General features: G+C 37.9%; 2 protein-coding genes across 9 annotated transcripts; both read left to right on the top strand.

Moving 5' to 3' along the window:
• Positions 1–1602: 1602 nt before the first annotated feature.
• Positions 1603–5357, top strand: LOC114356693 (uncharacterized). Its single transcript, XM_028310005.1, has 10 exons — positions 1603–2111; positions 2205–2300; positions 2387–2513; positions 2645–2781; positions 2897–2960; positions 3069–3136; positions 4533–4664; positions 4774–4834; positions 5083–5136; positions 5269–5357. The coding sequence occupies exons 1-10, from the start codon at positions 2031–2033 to the stop codon at positions 5355–5357; spliced, it is 909 nt and encodes a 302-aa protein (XP_028165806.1). The 5' UTR covers positions 1603–2030.
• Positions 5358–9584: 4227 nt separating this feature from the next.
• Positions 9585–17935, top strand: LOC114356677 (uncharacterized). Of its 8 annotated transcripts, XR_003656235.1 has the most exons (12): positions 9585–9864; positions 9954–10049; positions 10108–10234; positions 10328–10464; positions 10580–10643; positions 10756–10823; positions 10921–11052; positions 11163–11223; positions 11311–11382; positions 11472–11525; positions 11658–11717; positions 17602–17935. XR_003656235.1 is itself a non-coding variant. In XM_028309982.1 (10 exons), exons 1-9 carry the CDS (start codon positions 9784–9786, stop codon positions 11361–11363), a joined length of 819 nt encoding a protein of 272 aa, XP_028165783.1. In that variant the 5' UTR covers positions 9585–9783; the 3' UTR covers positions 11364–11382; positions 11472–11738. The 8 variants fall into 8 exon arrangements, 3 of the variants coding, with proteins under 3 accessions (XP_028165783.1, XP_028165784.1, XP_028165782.1); XR_003656237.1 differs by lacking the exons at positions 11163–11223; positions 11311–11382; positions 11472–11525; positions 11658–11717 and adding exons at positions 13048–13108; positions 13196–13267; positions 13359–13412 and having other exon boundaries at positions 17542–17935; XR_003656238.1 differs by lacking the exons at positions 11163–11223; positions 11311–11382; positions 11472–11525; positions 11658–11717; positions 17602–17935 and adding exons at positions 13048–13108; positions 13196–13267; positions 13359–13412; positions 13544–13618.
• The last annotated feature ends 2 nt before the right edge of the window (positions 17936–17937 follow it).

The raw sequence follows: 17937 nt of genomic DNA, 5'->3' as shown, positions 1-17937 counted from the left end.
CCATAGCATAAAATAATACCGTACCCTGTGAAAACGTCAATTCTACAGGGGCCAAATACTTTACTTTTTCATTCTCTTAATATTTCCGTCATGATCATTCTAAACCTCTAGAAATCATGACAAAAATAAAGATAATTTAGATTAAGAAAACTTAGAAATAACAATTAAGGACTAACTCAAGTAAATGACCAAAACGTAAAATAATACACCCATCTCCATCTTAGTACAAAACAAAGCTCTAAAGAACAATGTCGTCCAAAAAAGTTTTATCTTGTTTATACCTGCAATAGAGATAACGATACATAGCACCCCGCTCCGCGCACACAATGTTATCTACACGCTAGCCCCGCCCCCTGCGCCGGGCGGGTGACGTCAGCGGCGCAGGTATGCGCGCGCGCCGACATACAGCCACAAGTCAGGCGTGACAAACATTTTTTACGTTCAAATGATCAATTATTAATGTGGGTATTATTCAAATTAAAATATTTCATTACAGCTACAAATTTTCTCACTTTCACTCAGTACTTACGTTTTATGTTGGGGAAAACTCGCAATGTTTACTGTATGCACACTGCGAAGAACTTCGTTGCGCACTGTGAAGAATTGCAACGTTTGATTCAGAATATTTCAGAAAAATGACAACTTTGAATTTGAATTGGTAGCTACTGCTGCTATGTGAGAAGAGTGGCAACGTTTCGTTCCAAACGGCTATGAGAGACGTAGGAATCTATAGGTAAAGAAAGCAACATTTTTTTACACCTTAAGAGCGTTTACGCCGTTTGGCGCAAAAACAGTACTTTTTCAACCCGTTACAATCATTAACCAGTTACATTACAAATATTTTATAGGCATAAATAATTAGGCAATTTCGTCGTCTATATAGTTAGTTGAGGAAATATTTCGATTAGTATAATATTTAAGAATTCTATCAAGATAAGTCCATACAGGTTTTCAAATTTCCACTTTAGCATCAGTTTACAAGCTAAAATTTTTATAAAAAAAATACTGTGAAAACGATATAACAAACATTTACATCCTATAGCATAGGTCCTTAGGCAAATAGTTAGTTGAGAAAATTCTTAGATTTAAGCATTTTACAATAAGTAATCACAATAGCTTAATATAATAAAATAACATTTTCTTTAAAATATTTACTTTGAAACGATATATAATTCATTGTTATTGTTTTGCTATAAACATTTGAAAACTATTAAAAAACGCCGCGCGCGAATCATTTCCAATGATGCCCCTTGAAACGCCGCGCTTCGCGTAAACGCTCTTAAGTTGATTACTCCACTTTTTTATTTTAATTCTATGAAAATTATGTGTCTGTACGGAGCGAAACGATGAAGATTAAAAAAAATCAATAAAAAATATTTCATTCAAAACTCATTCCACCTTCGAAGACATGATACAGAAATCAAAATCAAAATTCATTAATCTACACATTCATTGAGCGACTTTGACACTGGATTAACCCGTCGAAATTTTCAAGTATAATAAATACGCTGTTACCTACGGCCGCCCTTACCCTCACCCTTAAATACCCAGCAGAAATATTGTCACATAAATTAGGTACTAGAATCCTATCATCGTTCGTTTCGTTTTCGTTTTCAGCCAAATGACGTCCACTGCTGGACAAAGGCCTCCCCCAAGAATCCTATCATCAACTTTACTAAATTCAAGATTATTACCGAATAGCCCTATTACTACTACAGAAGCTAATTTCTTGGTCAATCGAGTACGGATATATAATATGAGAAGTGTGGCAACGTTCCGTTGCACATTGTGAAGAAGAGCAACGTTTGAATTCGTACTGCTGTTATGTGAGAAGTGTGGCAACGTTTCGTTCCATTCCTGCGCTCCGCCCAATAAGTTAGGGCGGGGGCGGGGGGCGCGCGGGGGTGCGCGTGCGCAGGTACTTAAGACGGCTCCCGCTGAAGCCTTCATCAGTTGCCCTTTTGGTGTCGAACAGAACCACTGTTTCCACTGTCCATCCGTGATTTACGAACTTTTAATACTCAACCGCAATGAATACGGTTCAGATGCACGACCTGCCTCTCAGGAAACGTGGCCGGCCTCGCGGGCACAAACGCACTCCTCTCACAAAAGTAAGTTATCATTGCAAGTGTGTACGTACAACCTTCATTAAATAATGTGCAGAATGCTAATTTGGTATACTAATCAATTAATGTTGTGTTCAGGAACAGCAGAAGGAGCGCAACAAGTTCTACGAGGCACAGAGGCGCGCCGACATCGCCGAGAATTGGGCTGAGCTGGCCAAAATGGTGGACCCTAATGTAAGTAAGCCCACTATACACGGCCATTCATTTTTTTTTTCTAATAAAAATAGTACTAGTCAATAACATTTCCCTTACTTTTTCAGAAGGAGATCAAGCAAATGCGCTACAAGGACGCCGCTAACTACATCCTAGACTTGCAAGACAAAGTTCTAGCTGTGGAGAAAGAGGCGGAAAAACAGCGCGCTTACAACGGCGAGCTGCGGACAAAATGTAAAACTTGACTTTAAGACTTATTTTCCACACTTATTGCATTTTTCAATTAGTGATTTCCTGTGATTTCACAATAAACACAATTTGAATTTGATTTTAATTTCTCATCATGCTCTTTTATTCTTTTCTAGTGGCGGAGCTGCAAGAAGTAGCTGCGTTTGACTCCGGCCACACACAGGACTTTGGATCAGTTCCCTTTACCGAGGAACAAAGCCTGACGTTCAGTGACAACTGGGCAGGACTTGGGATGCCAGAACCACAGGATATTGTAAGTAATTCTTTCCTGGAGCACTATTTGCTACAGTCATGTTACACATTGCTTATAGAATTTGTGCGCCTCTGGCTGATAAGATAAGTAACTTTATTATTATTTTTGCCGACAGGAAATGGACACTAGCTGCCTTCTACCACCACCAGACAACAACATGCTCCACAACGGTGACCCTGGTAAGTCAAACATTTATTCCTTGACCAATTCAGAGAATTGTCCAGTTTTATACATTTTATTTGATACATTGATACATGTTCTCATCGTGGTATGTGCTCTACTTCTAGTGGCGGAGCAGCCAGCGTGCGCGGGAGTGGCGGCTACAGCGGTCACCATCCAGGAGATCCTCGATTACGTAAGTGTTTTGGAACTTATTCATCGAAGCAGTTTCAATACTATTATAGTAATTTTAATTTATTATGATATTCTGATTTCTAAGCTTATGCGTTGTTTCCACAGGACTTTGAACCGGTTCCTTTATGCGGGGAAGAACAGCAGACGGCCCAAGACATCTGGACGAGCATAGAGATGCAAGCATTGTCAGAGCTACAGGACACAGAGATGCCAGAGTTGCCAGACATACACAATATTGTAAGTAATCCAGCCTTTCCTGGATCATTACTATGTACTTTATCATTTAGATTACTTCTAGATTGGTGCTTTTTTTCCATTTTTCTAAACTCTCTTTTCTTTGCCCACAGAACATGGACAGCGTCTTTCCATCACCACCAGCCACCAACCAGCTTCTAGACGACGTCACGCGTAAGTTAATCATCTTCTATGAGCAGTTTGATTACTAGCAAGTCAAGTTCATCACCGGGTTGTCTAACGCGCGCCGCTTGTCCACAGGTGAGGGGCTGGCGGAGGTGGACCGGTTGGTGGCGCTATACTTCAACAGTTGACAGTTGTGAGCCAGAACTGGTAAGAACTCGTTTTCATACAAAAATATAGTTTCATATTTTCTTCCATAATTTTTATCAGTCGTCAATAACATGTTTTGTTCTTGTTTTAGATGGGAACAGATATTGGAAGCGCCGAAGGGGAAATTGACTCCGAAGTATATCGGGTGAGTTCATTTTTCACCTTGAATGATACTGAACTTCACATCTAATTTAACTTTTCTCAAATCTTAGTAGTCTATTACAATAGAAAACGACGAATATGGAACGTATTAATCTTTCTTGTTTTAATTTCAGGTACATGCCGCTTCCCGGGGGGTTAGTTTAATTTGCATGTTAGTGTTAAGTTTTAGATAGGTACTTGTTTGTAAATTACAATAGGATTAGTTGTTGGTTATTTCGATGTTAGTTTAAGTGTATATTTTTTTCCTGTAAAGTATTTTTACTATTTTTTATTTTATTTTAATAAATTAACTTTATTACATTACTGTATTTCATTTCTGCCCAATAAACATAACTCATTAACAACATACACCACAAATACATACTATTGTATGTATTTGAGTCAACACCGCAAAAAATNATTTATTCCTTGACCAATTCAAAGAATTGTCCAGTTTTATACATTTTATATTTGATACATTGATACATGTTCTCATCGTGGTCTGTGCTCTACTTCTAGTGGCGGAGCAGCCAGCGTGCACGGGAGTGGCGGCTACAGCGGTCACCATACAGGAGATCCTCGATTACGTGAGTGTTTTGAAATTTATTCATCGAAGCAGTTTCAATACTATTATAGTAATTCTGATTTACTGATATTCTGATTTCTAAACTTATGTGTTGTTTCCACAGGACTTTGAAACGGTTCCTTTATGCGGAGAAGAACAGCAGACAGCCCTAGACATCTGGACGAGCCTAGAAATGCAAGCATTGTCAGAGCTACAGGATACAGAGATGCCAGAGTTGCCAGACATACACGATATTGTAAGTAATCTAGCCTTTCCTGGATCATTACTATGTACTTTATAATTAAGATCACTTCTGATTGGTGCGTTCTTTTCATTTTTCTAAACTCTCTTTTCTTTGCCCACAGGACATGGATAGCGTCTTTCCATCACCACCAGCCACCAACCAGCTCTTAGAGGACGTCACGCGTAAGTCAATCATCTTCTATGAGCACTTTGATTACTAGCAAGTCAAGTTCATCACCGGGTTGTCTAACGCGCGCCGCTTGTCCACAGGTGAGGGGCTGGCGGAGGTGGACCGGTTGGTGGCGCTATACTTCAACAGTTGACAGTTGTGAGCCAGAACTGGTAAGAACTCGTTTTCATACAAATATAGTTTCATATTTTCTTCCATAATTTTTATCAGTCGTAAATAACATGTTTTGTTCTTGTTTTAGATGGGAACAGATATTGGAAGCGCGGGAGGGGGAAATTACTCCGAAGTATATCGGGTGAGTTCATTTTTCACCCTAAATGATACTAAACTTCACATCTAATCTAACTTTTCTCAAATCTTAGAAGTCTCTTTCAATAGGAAACGACGAATATTGAACGTACTAATTTCAGGCTTGTTTTAATTTCAGGTATTGACTCTTCCCATCATAACATAGGTTCGCGAGCAGATTATCATCAAATCATGCTTGAAATCGTCGCCCTTATGGACTTCGATTGAAAATTATATAGAGTATATCATGAAATCAAGAATTTGCATAAAAAGCATTAGTTGTTTTTAATACAATAGTGTCAACTAGGAATGATCCTGTCAACGAAACAAAAACCTTGATTATTTAAAAAGTACCTGGCCAACAAATAAAACAATAAAAATCGATTAACACAATCAAATATCGAAGCCGGAGTCCATTGCCCACAGGATTTTTTAAATTCAATAAACCCTTCTGTACTGACTACACCAATATCGGAACACTAATCATACTTTTCAGAAACTTAATCAAAAAAATAAAGTGCAGACGTATAGAAAACAGTAAGTATAAATATCAATGTTTGACCGTTGCAAAAATATTTTAAAAAGGCTGTTAAACGATAATCGATCTTCACAACAAATGAATGGCAAAGTATCATTGTGAAAATTAACAATATTGGCACTTAAGTGTAACGGGTGTGTTGGTTAGGATTGTCCCAAAAAAGATAAGAAAGGCGAACTTCTTTGACCTGACATTTTATGATGACGTTGTTTTCGACGATGCCTTTTATTACTTCAGAGCGAATATTTGAAAACTATTCTTTTGTAGTGCCGACAGATTTTAGCACTTCGCTACTTTTTGAAACACACCTGAGAGCTGTGTCTCATTAACTTTCAAAACAGTAAGGCTGGGTTGCACCATCCATACATTAACTTTGACAAACGTCAAAAACCTGTCAAACTTTATACAAAAACACCGATTATCGTCATAGTTACGGTTAAAGTTACGTGGTGCAACCCATCCTAAGCTGATAAGGATTTCAAAAAAGAAGTCACGAGTATGCCCAGGAGGCTGCTATTTTACTAATACTTTGGCATATACATAGAACAATGATTAAAATTGAAGTACTTATACCGATAAATACTAATGTAATGTATTTATTTTTTAAAACATAGTTGGTTATGGGTAATTGGTTTTGAGAGGTAATCCTCTCAAAACCAATTACCCATAACCAACTATGTTTAACATTACTTTGATATTTACTTTATCATTAACGAAGCATATTTCAATTTGTAATGCTTTTTTGTGTGTGCAATAAAGTAAGAAAAAGAAATACGCTGCTACAAAAATATTCGTAGCATGCGCTACGACGCTACGAAGAGTTATAACTTAGCAGCAATATTGATCAGTTTACATGTGACTTACTAAGCCTGTGTAATTTAACAAACTGTATTTGAATCCTATGGCCTGCCTGATATGGAAACTTGTAGATCATCAAGATCAAGGCATAATAAATATTTATATTTCTATAGCCAATTTGGTAGAGTCCATCTTTGCATTAAAGAGTTAAACAAAACAAACGCAAGACTGATATTCTTCAAAATTAAGTAAAAATGTCAGCTGAGAGGATTACTTGTCTAGTTTCTGCAAATTATATTATCAATACGTGCAGNAGGCATAGAGGACTTATAGAGGACGTGAACAGAACCTTAAAAGATCTTAAAAACTCCTCTGCCCTCGTGGGCGGGATGACTATTGTATTGATATCATCAAATCATGCTTGAAATCGTCGTCCTTACAAACTTCGATTGAAAATTTAAAATTACGGACGAAACGAGAGTTCATCTTTATTGCATCACAGAGAGATTAACCACAACTACTAATATTTGGGGAAGGATTTTTTCCTACTCCAAAAAGCAGTAATGATGACGTCCATCTGGCTGAGCCCCTAGGCAAAATAGTTCATAATTTAGAAATATTAAAGTTAAAGTATATCTTCAAATCGAGAATTTGCATAAAAAGAATTGGTTGTTTTTTCTTTCTTATTACAATTAGTATTGTGTCACCTAGGAATGATCATGTCAACGAAATAAAAAAACTTGATCGATCGATTCACACACTCGATCGAAAAATCGATTAACACAATCAAATATCGAAGCTGGGGTCCATTGCCCACAGGATTTTTTAAATTCAATAAACCCTTCTGTACTGACTACACCAAAATCGGAACACTAATCATACTTTTCAGAAACTTAATCAAAAAAATTAAGTGCAGACGTATAGAAAACAGTAAGTATAAATATCAATGTTTGAACGTTGCAAAAAATATTTTAAAAAGGCTGTTAAACGATAATCGATCTTCACAACAAATGAATGGCAAAGTGTCATTGTGAAGAAACAACCATAATTGGCACTTAAGTGTAACGGGTGTGTTGGTTAGGATTGTCTCAAAAAAGATAAGAAAGGCGAACTTCTTTGACCTGACATTTTACGATGACGTTGTTTTCTTTTATAGCGCCTTTTATTACTCCAAAGCGAACATTTGAAAACTATTCTTTTGTAGTGCCGACAGATTTTAGCAGTTCGCTACTTCTAGAAACACATCTGAGAAATGTAGGTATGTATTACTTTCAAAACAGTAAGCTATAAGGAGAATTCCAAAAATGTAAAAATAAGACTCACGAGTGTTGCCCAGTAGGCATATTTTACTAGTGCTTTGGCATAATTATACCTACATACAACAATGATTGAAATTAAAGTAATTATTACCGTAAGATATTTACTTTATAATTAATTATGAAGCAAATATTTCAATCAGGCTGCTAAGAAAATTTTCGTAGCATGTGATACGATGCGACGCGGATGCTACGAAAAGTTTTTACTTGGCATCATATTGATCAATACCTACTTACATGTGACATACTAAGCTTGTGTAATTATTTTAATCTATGAATTATTTGAATCCTATGGCCTGATATGAAAACTAGATCATCACGATCAAGACACAATAAATATTTTATATTGCTATAGCCAATTTGATAAGAGTCCATCTTTGCATTAAAGAGTTAAACAAAACAAACGCAAGACTGATATTCTTCAAAATTAAGTAAAAATGTCAGCTGAAAGGATTACTTGTCTAGTTTCTGCAAATTATATTATCAATACCTGCAATAGAGATAACGATACATAGCACCCCGCTCCGCGCACACAATGTTATCTACACGCTAGCCCCGCCCCCTGCGCCGGGCGGGTGACGTCAGCGGTGCAGGAATGCGCGCGCGCCGTCACACAGCCACAAGTCAGGCGTGACTAACATTTTTTTACGTTAATGATCAGTTAATGTAGGTATTATACAAATTAAAATACTTCATTACAGCCACAATTTTCTCACTTTCACTCAGTATAATAACCATTCCTGTCTCTTACGTTTTATGTTGGGAAAACTCGTATTGTTAACTGTATGCATAAGCGAAATCAATTCCTTGGAATCGAAATCATCACTATTCTGTTTTGTTTATAAAAGTGAAAAGAAAACTATAATTTTCATATACCCATATTTCACAACCTGTATATTAATGTTCAGTACAGCTGTCTAGCCAAGACCTGTCAGTCCAGCACAATGCATCAAGCATAATATTGCCGTCGTAGAAGTTTAAAATCAACATAACCAACCAATTTTTATTGTACCTTACTCAACTCACTCATTTTGCAACGATTATCACAATAACCATATTTCTACGACTGAAGCTAATTTACAGATAGGTATATCAAATACGGAGAAGTATGGCATGGCAACGTTTCCTTGCGAACTGTGAAGAATGGCAACTTTTGATTCAGTATATTTCAGAAGTATGGCAACGTTTGAATTCGTAGCTACTGCTGCTATGTGACGAGTATGGCAACGTTTCGTTCCAAACGGCTATGAGAGACGTACGTAGGGCAATATTTGGTTTAATAGTATAGGTAGAGCAAGCAACATTTTTGCATATCTTAGGTTGATCATTCCACTTTTTTATTTTAATTCTATGAAAAACATGATTGTCTGTACGGAGCGACACGATGAAGATTTAAAAAAATCAATAGATAATATTTAATTCAAAACTCATTCCACCTTCGAAGACATGATACAGAAATCAAAATTAAAATTTATTAATCTAAACATTCATTGAGCGACTTTGACACTGGATGAACCCGTCGAAATTTTCAAGTATAATAAATACGCTGTTACCTACGGCCGCGTTTTATTTCATCAATTTTGGGTAGTACTACCCTTAAACATCCAGCAGAAATATTGTCTCATAAATTAGGTACTAGAATCCTATCATTAACTTTACTAAATTCAAGATTATTACCGAATAGCCCTATTAGTACTACAGAAGCTAATTTCCTGGTCAATCGAGTACGGATATAAAATATGAGAAGTGTGGCAACGTTCCGTTGCGCATTGTGAAGAAGAACAACGTTTGCTGTTATGTGAGAAGTGTGGCAACGTTTCGTTCCATACCTGCGCTCCGCCCAATAAGTTAGGGCGGGGGCGGGGGGCGCGCGGGGGTGCGCGGGCGCACGTACTTAAGGCGGCTCCCGCTGAAGCCCTTATCAGTTGCCCTTTTGGTGTCGAACAGAACCACTGTGTCCACTGTCCATCCGTGATTTACGAACTTTTAATACTCAACCGCAATGAATACGGTTCAGATGCACGACCTGCCTCTCAGGAAACGTGGCCGGCCTCGCGGGCACAAACGCACTCCTCTCACAAAAGTAAGTTATCATTGCAAGTGTGTACAACCTTCTTTAAATAATGTGCAGAATGCTAATTTGGTATACTAATCAATTAATGTTGTGTTCAGGAACAGCAGAAGGAGCGCAACAAGTTCTACGAGGCACAGAGGCGCGCCGACATTGCCGAGAATTGGGCTGAGCTGGCCAAAATGGTGGACCCTAATGTAAGTAAGCCCACTATAAACGGCCATTCATTTTTTTTTATTTCCCTTACTTTTTCAGAAGGAGATCAAGCAAATGCGCTACAAGGACGCCGCTAACTACATCCTAGACTTGCAAGACAAAGTTCTAGCTGTGGAGAAAGAGGCGGAAAAACAGCGCGCTTACAACGGCGAGCTGCGGGCAAAATGTAAGATTTGACTTTAAGACTTATTTTCCACACTTATTGCATTTTTCAATTAGTGATTTTAATTTCTCATCATGCTTTTTTATTCTTTTCTAGTGGCGGAGCTGCAAGAAGTAGCTGCGTTTGACTACGGCCACACACAGGACTTTGGATCAGTTCCCTTTACCGAGGAACAAAGCCTGACGTTCAGTGACAACTGGGCAGGACTTGGGATGCCAGAACCACAGGATATTGTCAGTAATTCTTTCCTGGAGCACTATTTGCTACAGTCATGTTACACATTACTTATAGAATTTGTGCGCCTTTGGCTGATAACATAAGTAACTTTATTATTATTTTTGCCGACAGGAAATGGACACTAGCTGCCTTCTACCACCACCAGACAACAACATGCTCCACAACGGTGACCCTGGTAAGTCAAACATTTATTCCTTGACCAATTCAAAGAATTGTCCAGTTTTATACATTTTCAATGTATCAAACATTGATACATGTTCTCATCATGGTCTGTGCTCTACTTCTAGTGGCGGAGCAGCCAGCGTGCACGGGAGTGGCGGCTACAGCGGTCACCATCCAGGAGATCCTCGATTACGTGAGTGTTTTGTATTCATCGAAGCAGTTTCAATACTATTATAGTAATTCTGATTTACTGATATTCTGATTTCTAAATTTATGCGTTGTTTCCACAGGACTTTGAAACGGTTCCTTTATGCGGAGAAGAACAGCAGACAGCCCTAGACATCTGGACGAGCCTAGAAATGCAAGCATTGTCAGAGCTACAGGATACAGAGATGCCAGAGTTGCCAGACATACACGATATTGTAAGTAATCTAGCCTTTCCTGGATCATTACTATGTACTTTATAATTAAGATCACTTCTAGATTGGTGCGTTCTTTTCATTTTTCTAAACTCTCTTTTCTTTGCCCACAGGACATGGATAGCGTCTTTCCATCACCACCAGCCACCAACCAGCTCTTAGACGACGTCACGCGTAAGTCAATCATCTTCTATGAGCACTTTGATTACTAGCAAGTCAAGTTCATCACCGGGTTGTCTAACGCGCGCCGCTTGTCCACAGGTGAGGGGCTGGCGGAGGTGGACCGGTTGGTGGCGCTATACTTCAACAGTTGAGAGTTGTGAGCCAGAACTGGTAAGAACTCGTTTTCATACAAATATAGTTTCATATTTTCTTCCATAATTTTTATCAGTCATAAATAACATGTTTTGTTCTTGTTTTAGATGGGAACAGATATTGGAAGCGCGGGAGGGGGAAATTGCTCCGAAGTATATCGGGTGAGTTCATTTTTCACCTTAAATGATACTGAACTTCACATCTAATTTAACTTTTCTCAAATCTTAGTAGTTTATTTCAATAGGAAACGACGAATATTGAACGTACTAATTTCAGGCTTGTTTTAATTTCAGGTACATGCCGCTTCCCGGGGGGTTAGGTTAATTTGCATGTTAGTGTTAAGTTCTAGATAGGTACTTGTTTGTAAATTACAATAGGATATNAAATAATGTGCAGAATGCTAATTTGGTATACTAATCAATTAATGTTGTGTTCAGGAACAGCAGAAGGAGCGTAACAAGTTCTACGAGGCACAGAGGCGCGCCGACATTGCCGAGAATTGGGCTGAGCTGGCCAAAATGGTGGACCCTAATGTAAGTAAGCCCACTATACACGGCCATTCATTTTTCTTTTCTAATAAAAATAGTACTTGTCAATAAAATTTCCCTTACTTTTTCAGAAGGAGATCAAGCAAATGCGCTACAAGGACGCCGCTAACTACATCATAGACTTGCAAGACAAAGTTCTAGCTGTGGAGAAAGAGGCGGAAAAACAGCGCGCTTACAACGGCGAGCTGCGGGCAAAATGTAAGATTTGACTTTAAGACTTATTTTCCACACTTATTGCATTTTTCAATTAGTGATTTTAATTTCTCATCATGCTTTTTTATTCTTTTCTAGTGGCGGAGCTGCAAGAAGTAGCTGCGTTTGACTACGGCCACACACAGGACTTTGGATCAGTTCCCTTTACCGAGGAACAAAGCCTGACGTTCAGTGACAACTGGGCAGGACTTGGGATGCCAGAACCACAGGATATTGTAAGTAATTCTTTCCTGGAGCACTATTTGCTACAGTCATGTTACACATTACTTATAGAATTTGTGCGCCTTTGGCTGATAACATAAGTAACTTTATTATTATTTTTGCCGACAGGAAATGGACACTAGCTGCCTTCTACCACCACCAGACAACAACATGCTCCACAACGGTGACCCTGGTAAGTCAAACATTTATTCCTTGACCAATTCAGAGAATTGTCCAGTTTTATACATTTTATATTTGATACATTGATACATGTTCTCATCGTGGTCTGTGCTCTACTTCTAGTGGCGGAGCAGCAAGCGTGCGCGGAAGTGGCGGCTACAGCGGTCACCATCCAGGAGATCCTCGATTACGTGAGTGTTTTGTATTCATCGAAGCAGTTTCAATACTATTATAGTAATTTTTATTTATTATGATATTCTGATTTCTAAACTTATGCCTTGTTTCCACAGGACTTTGAACCGGTTCCTTTATGCGGAGAAGAACAGCAGATAGCCCTAGACATCTGGACGAGCCTAGAAATGCAAGCATTGTCAGAGCTACAGGATACAGAGTTGCCAGAATTGCCAGTGTTGCCAGACATACACGATATTGTAAGTAATCTAGCCTTTCCTGGATCATTACTATGTACTTTATAATTAAGATTACTTCTAGATTGGTGCGTTCTTTCCATTTTTCTAAACTCTCTTTTCTTTGCCCACAGGACATGGACAGCGTCTTTCCATCACCACCAGCCACCAACCAGCTCCTAGACGACGTCACACGTAAGTCAATCATCTTTTATGAGCAGTTCGATTTCTAGCAAGTTAGGTTCATCACCGGGTTGTCTAACGCGCGCCGCTTGTCCACAGGTGAGGGGCTGGCGGAGGTGGACCGGTTGGTGGCGCTATACTTCAACAGTTGACAGTTGTGAGCCAGAACTGGTAAGAACTCGTTTTCATACAAAAATATAGTTTCATATTTTCTTCCATAATTTTTATCAGTCGTCAATAACATGTTTTGTTCTTGTTTTAGATGGGAACAGATATTGGAAGCGCCGAAGGGGAAATTGACTCCGAAGTATATCGGGTGAGTTCATTTTTCACCTTAAATGATACTGAACTTCACATCTGATTTAACTTTTCCCAAATATCAGTAGTCTATTTCAATATTGAAATAGAAAACGACGAACTTACTAATCTTTCTTGTTTTAATTTCAGGTACATGCCGCTTCCCGGGGGTTAGGTTAATTTGCATGTTAGTGTTAAGTTCTAGATACTTAGGTACTTGTAAATTACATTAAGTTGTGTTATTTCGATGTTAGTTTAATTGTATATTTTTCCCTGTAAAGAATTTTTATTTATAATTATTTTATTGTAATAAAATATTTTTAATGCATTACTGTATTTCATTTTTGTCCAAAATCATACCTCATAACAACATACACCACAAATACATAGTACTGATTAAGGGTCTTTACCGCAAAAAAATATTTTTCGGTACAATGTTAATGTTTTGTACAATCAATTTAGTTATTCCACTTAACACAATGCACAATGCATTTTGCCAGCTTAGAAGTTTAAAATCAACTTAACCAACCAATTTTTATCCTAATATTTAGGATCTAGAATCCAATCATCAACTTTACTAAATTCACTCATTTTACAAAAACTATCACAATGGCCGTATTTCCTAAATAGAAGCTAATTTCCAGGTAAAACGAATACGGAGAGGTATGGATACGTTTCGTTATCGCTGCGAACTGTGAAGAATGACAACGTTTGATTCAGTATATTTCAGAAGTATGGCAACGTTTGAATTCGTAGCTACTGCTGTAGGTATGTGAGAAGTGTGGCAATGGCAACGTTTCGTTCCTAACTGCTATGAGAGATGAGAGACGTACGTAGGGCAATATTTGGTTTAATATCGATTAATATAGGTAAAGCAACATTTTATTATGTACTAGCTTTCCGCCCGCGGCTTCGCCCGCGTGGAATTTTGTCTGTAACAGAAAAACTATATCGCGCGCGTCCCTGTTTCAAAAACCGGGATAAAAACTATCCTATGTCCTTTCCCGGGACTCAAACTATCTCTATGCCAAATTTCATCAAAATAGTTCAGTGGTTTTGGCGTAAAAGAGAGACAGACAGTTACTTTCGCATTTATAATATTAGTGTAGATATCGCAAGTTCATTATTCCACTTTTTTATTTTAATGCTATGAATAAAATTTCATCAAAATTAACTTACCTATTCCAAAACTTTAGAGGCATGAAATTGTAACAAAATCATAGTTAATTAAAAACTCTTCACCAAAATACGAGCATACTCACGCTCGTATATCATCTGAGAATGGAAATACAATTTTTTAAATTATAATTCAATCCATAGTGGGAAAAACATTTGTTGCTCCCCAGTAGTAGTAAGTCAAAATGACCGCCAAAACAATTATCTGGTTTCTGCGAATTATATCAATGCCTGCAATAGAAATAATCAGGTAGGCACATAACACACAATGTTATCTACACGCTAGCCCCGCCCCCAGCAAGGGGCGGGTGACGTCAGCGCCACAGACATGCGCGTGCGCCGGCATACAGCCACGACACAAACAACAGGCATAGGTCAGGCGTAACAAACATTTTTACTTTCAAATGAGCAAATAATTACTGACTTGACAAGTAGATCGGAGAAGGCAAACTGTGGGTAGGTAAATTCATTTCAATTTAAATAAATTATGAAATAAGTAGATAATGTTAAACTAGATAATTCATTCAAATTAAATAAATAAATAGAGCTGTCATAAAATTCTTCGCAGAAAAGACAAATCACCGACGGAAACACATATTTGAATATATGTTGACAGTTTATGGGGAGTCTAGACCTTCATATTCCACCATAAAGTGTTGGAGCCGAGAGTTCAAAAGCATGACAGAGAGTCACGGTGGTCAAATAACGCCGTTATCTAAAGAAGAAAATATTGAAAAAGTAAAGAAACTTATTTTAGAATATCGGCGAATCAAGTTGTAGCAGATAGCTGATGCCATAGGCATTAATTAGCAAGGAACTAATCGGCGATTTTACACACTCATTTGCACATGAAATAGCTGATGTGCGCACGATAGGTGCGAACGAAAAATGCTCATTCCGTTGGACAAGCAGCGTCGAGTCATCATTTATGGAGTTTTTGGACATCTGCTGTGGCGATAATCCTGACAATGTTTCTTCCGACTTTGTCAAAGTTGATAAAACATATTTCCGTCAGTAGGTACGATCTAGAGTCAAATAAGTGGACTGAAAAAGAAGAAAAGCTGCCACGGAAATTTAAAGTGGAGCGATCGGCATCCAATCTCATAGCCACTGTTAATTTTGGGATTTTGGAGGAATTTTATTAATTGATTGCCTTCCTATCTAATAATGATAACGAATAATGATTATTACTCTGCATTGTTGACAAAAGTCCGTCAAGTGGCTGTCGAAAAACTAAGAGGCAAACTGACGAGAGGAGTCCTGTTTTTGTAGGACAATTCACCTGTTCACACTGAGCAATTAGCAAGGCCTGGGCAAAACTGGCTGTCAAGAAATACCTACTTGAATTACGCAAAGCACCATACAGCCCTAGGGAGATTCTAGATCGATTATTTCTTAGCTCTTTCTTAGATTCCCATGCTCATCAGTATTTAGTGCAGTGATTTCCATTATTTTTAGAGTGAACTATCAATTTGTTATTTGAAACAATTTATTTCTTAATTTTTATTTGTTATGGCCGTAGAGTAAGAGTGCCTATTTAATTTACTACGGCAATACTTGAGCACCAATATGCGTCAATGTTATTGGTCGGTGATGTCACGCCCCTTTTCAACCGACTTCAAAAAAAGGAGGAGGTTCTCAATTCGACCCGTATGTTTTTTTTTTTTTTTTTTCTATGTTTGTTACGCGATAGCTCCGCCAATTATTACCCGATTTGGACAAATCTTTTTTCAGCGTATAGGTAATATCTCAAGGGTGGTCCCATTTAAATTTAATAATAAAAAAAACAACCCCCAAGGGTGGAAAATTGGGGATGAACTTTTTTATACGCAATATCTCCGCCGATTATAAACCAATTAGAACGATTACTATTTTGTTGAATAGGTATTATCAAAAGGGTGGTTTCATGCGAATTTGAAGAAAATATTTCACCCCCAAGGGTGGAAAATTGGGGATGAACTTTTTTATAATTTATTCCTTGACCAATTCAAAGAATTGTCCAGTTTTATACATTTTATATTTGATACATTGATACATGTTCTCATCGTGGTCTGTGCTCTACTTCTAGTGGCGGAGCAGCCAGCGTGCACGGGAGTGGCGGCTACAGCGGTCACCATACAGGAGATCCTCGATTACGTGAGTGTTTTGAAATTTATTCATCGAAGCAGTTTCAATACTATTATAGTAATTCTGATTTACTGATATTCTGATTTCTAAACTTATGTGTTGTTTCCACAGGACTTTGAAACGGTTCCTTTATGCGGAGAAGAACAGCAGACAGCCCTAGACATCTGGACGAGCCTAGAAATGCAAGCATTGTCAGAGCTACAGGATACAGAGATGCCAGAGTTGCCAGACATACACGATATTGTAAGTAATCTAGCCTTTCCTGTATCATTACTATGTACTTTATAATTTAGATTACTTCTAGATTGGTGCGTTCTTTCCATTTTTCTAAACTCTCTTTTCTTTGCCCACAGAACATGGACAGCGTCTTTCCATCACCACCAGCCACCAACCAGCTTCTAGACGACGTCACGCGTAAGTCAATCTTCTATGAGCACTTTGATTACTAGCAAGTCAAGTTCATCACCGGGTTGTCTAACGCGCACCGCTTGTCCACAGGTGAGGGGCTGGCGGAGGTGGACCGGTTGGTGGCGCTATACTTCAACAGTTGACAGTTGTGAGCCAGAACTGGTAAGAACTCGTTTTCATACAAATATAGTTTCATATTTTCTTCCATAATTTTTATCAGTCATAAATAACATGTTTTGTTCTTGTTTTAGATGGGAACAGATATTGGAAGCGCGGGAGGGGGAAATTGCTCCGAAGTATATCGGGTGAGTTCATTTTTCACCTTAAATGATACTGAACTTCACATCTAATTTAACTTTTCTCAAATCTTAGTAGTTTATTTCAATAGGAAACGACGAATATTGAACGTACTAATTTCAGGCTTGTTTTAATTTCAGGTACATGCCGCTTCCCGGGGGGTTAGGTTAATTTGCATGTTAGTGTTAAGTTCTAGATAGGTACTTGTTTGTAAATTACAATAGGATATGTTGTTAGTTTATAGTGTATATTTTTTCCTGTAATTTTAATATTTTTTATTTTATTTTAATAAACAATTTTTAATGCATTTCTGTATTTCATTTTTGTACAATAAACATACACCACAAATACATAGCACTGTAGTATACGGATCTTTACCGCAAAAAAAAACATTTTTCTGAACAATGTTAATGTTCTGGACAATCATTTTTGCACTTAATTAAATATTCCACTCAACATGTTTATTATGTGGGACGAATACACCATGAGCCATAGAGGATTTATAGAGGCCGTGAACAGAACCTTAAAAGATCTTA

The sequence above is a fragment of the Ostrinia furnacalis genome, unplaced genomic scaffold (assembly GCF_004193835.3).
Source record: "Ostrinia furnacalis isolate ACB-3 unplaced genomic scaffold, ASM419383v2 OfSCF2856, whole genome shotgun sequence".
In the NCBI taxonomy this organism is placed as follows: Eukaryota; Metazoa; Arthropoda; class Insecta; order Lepidoptera; family Crambidae; genus Ostrinia; species Ostrinia furnacalis.
The sequence above is the reverse complement of the archived record's forward strand: the minus strand, read 5'-3'. Positions and strand labels throughout refer to the sequence as shown.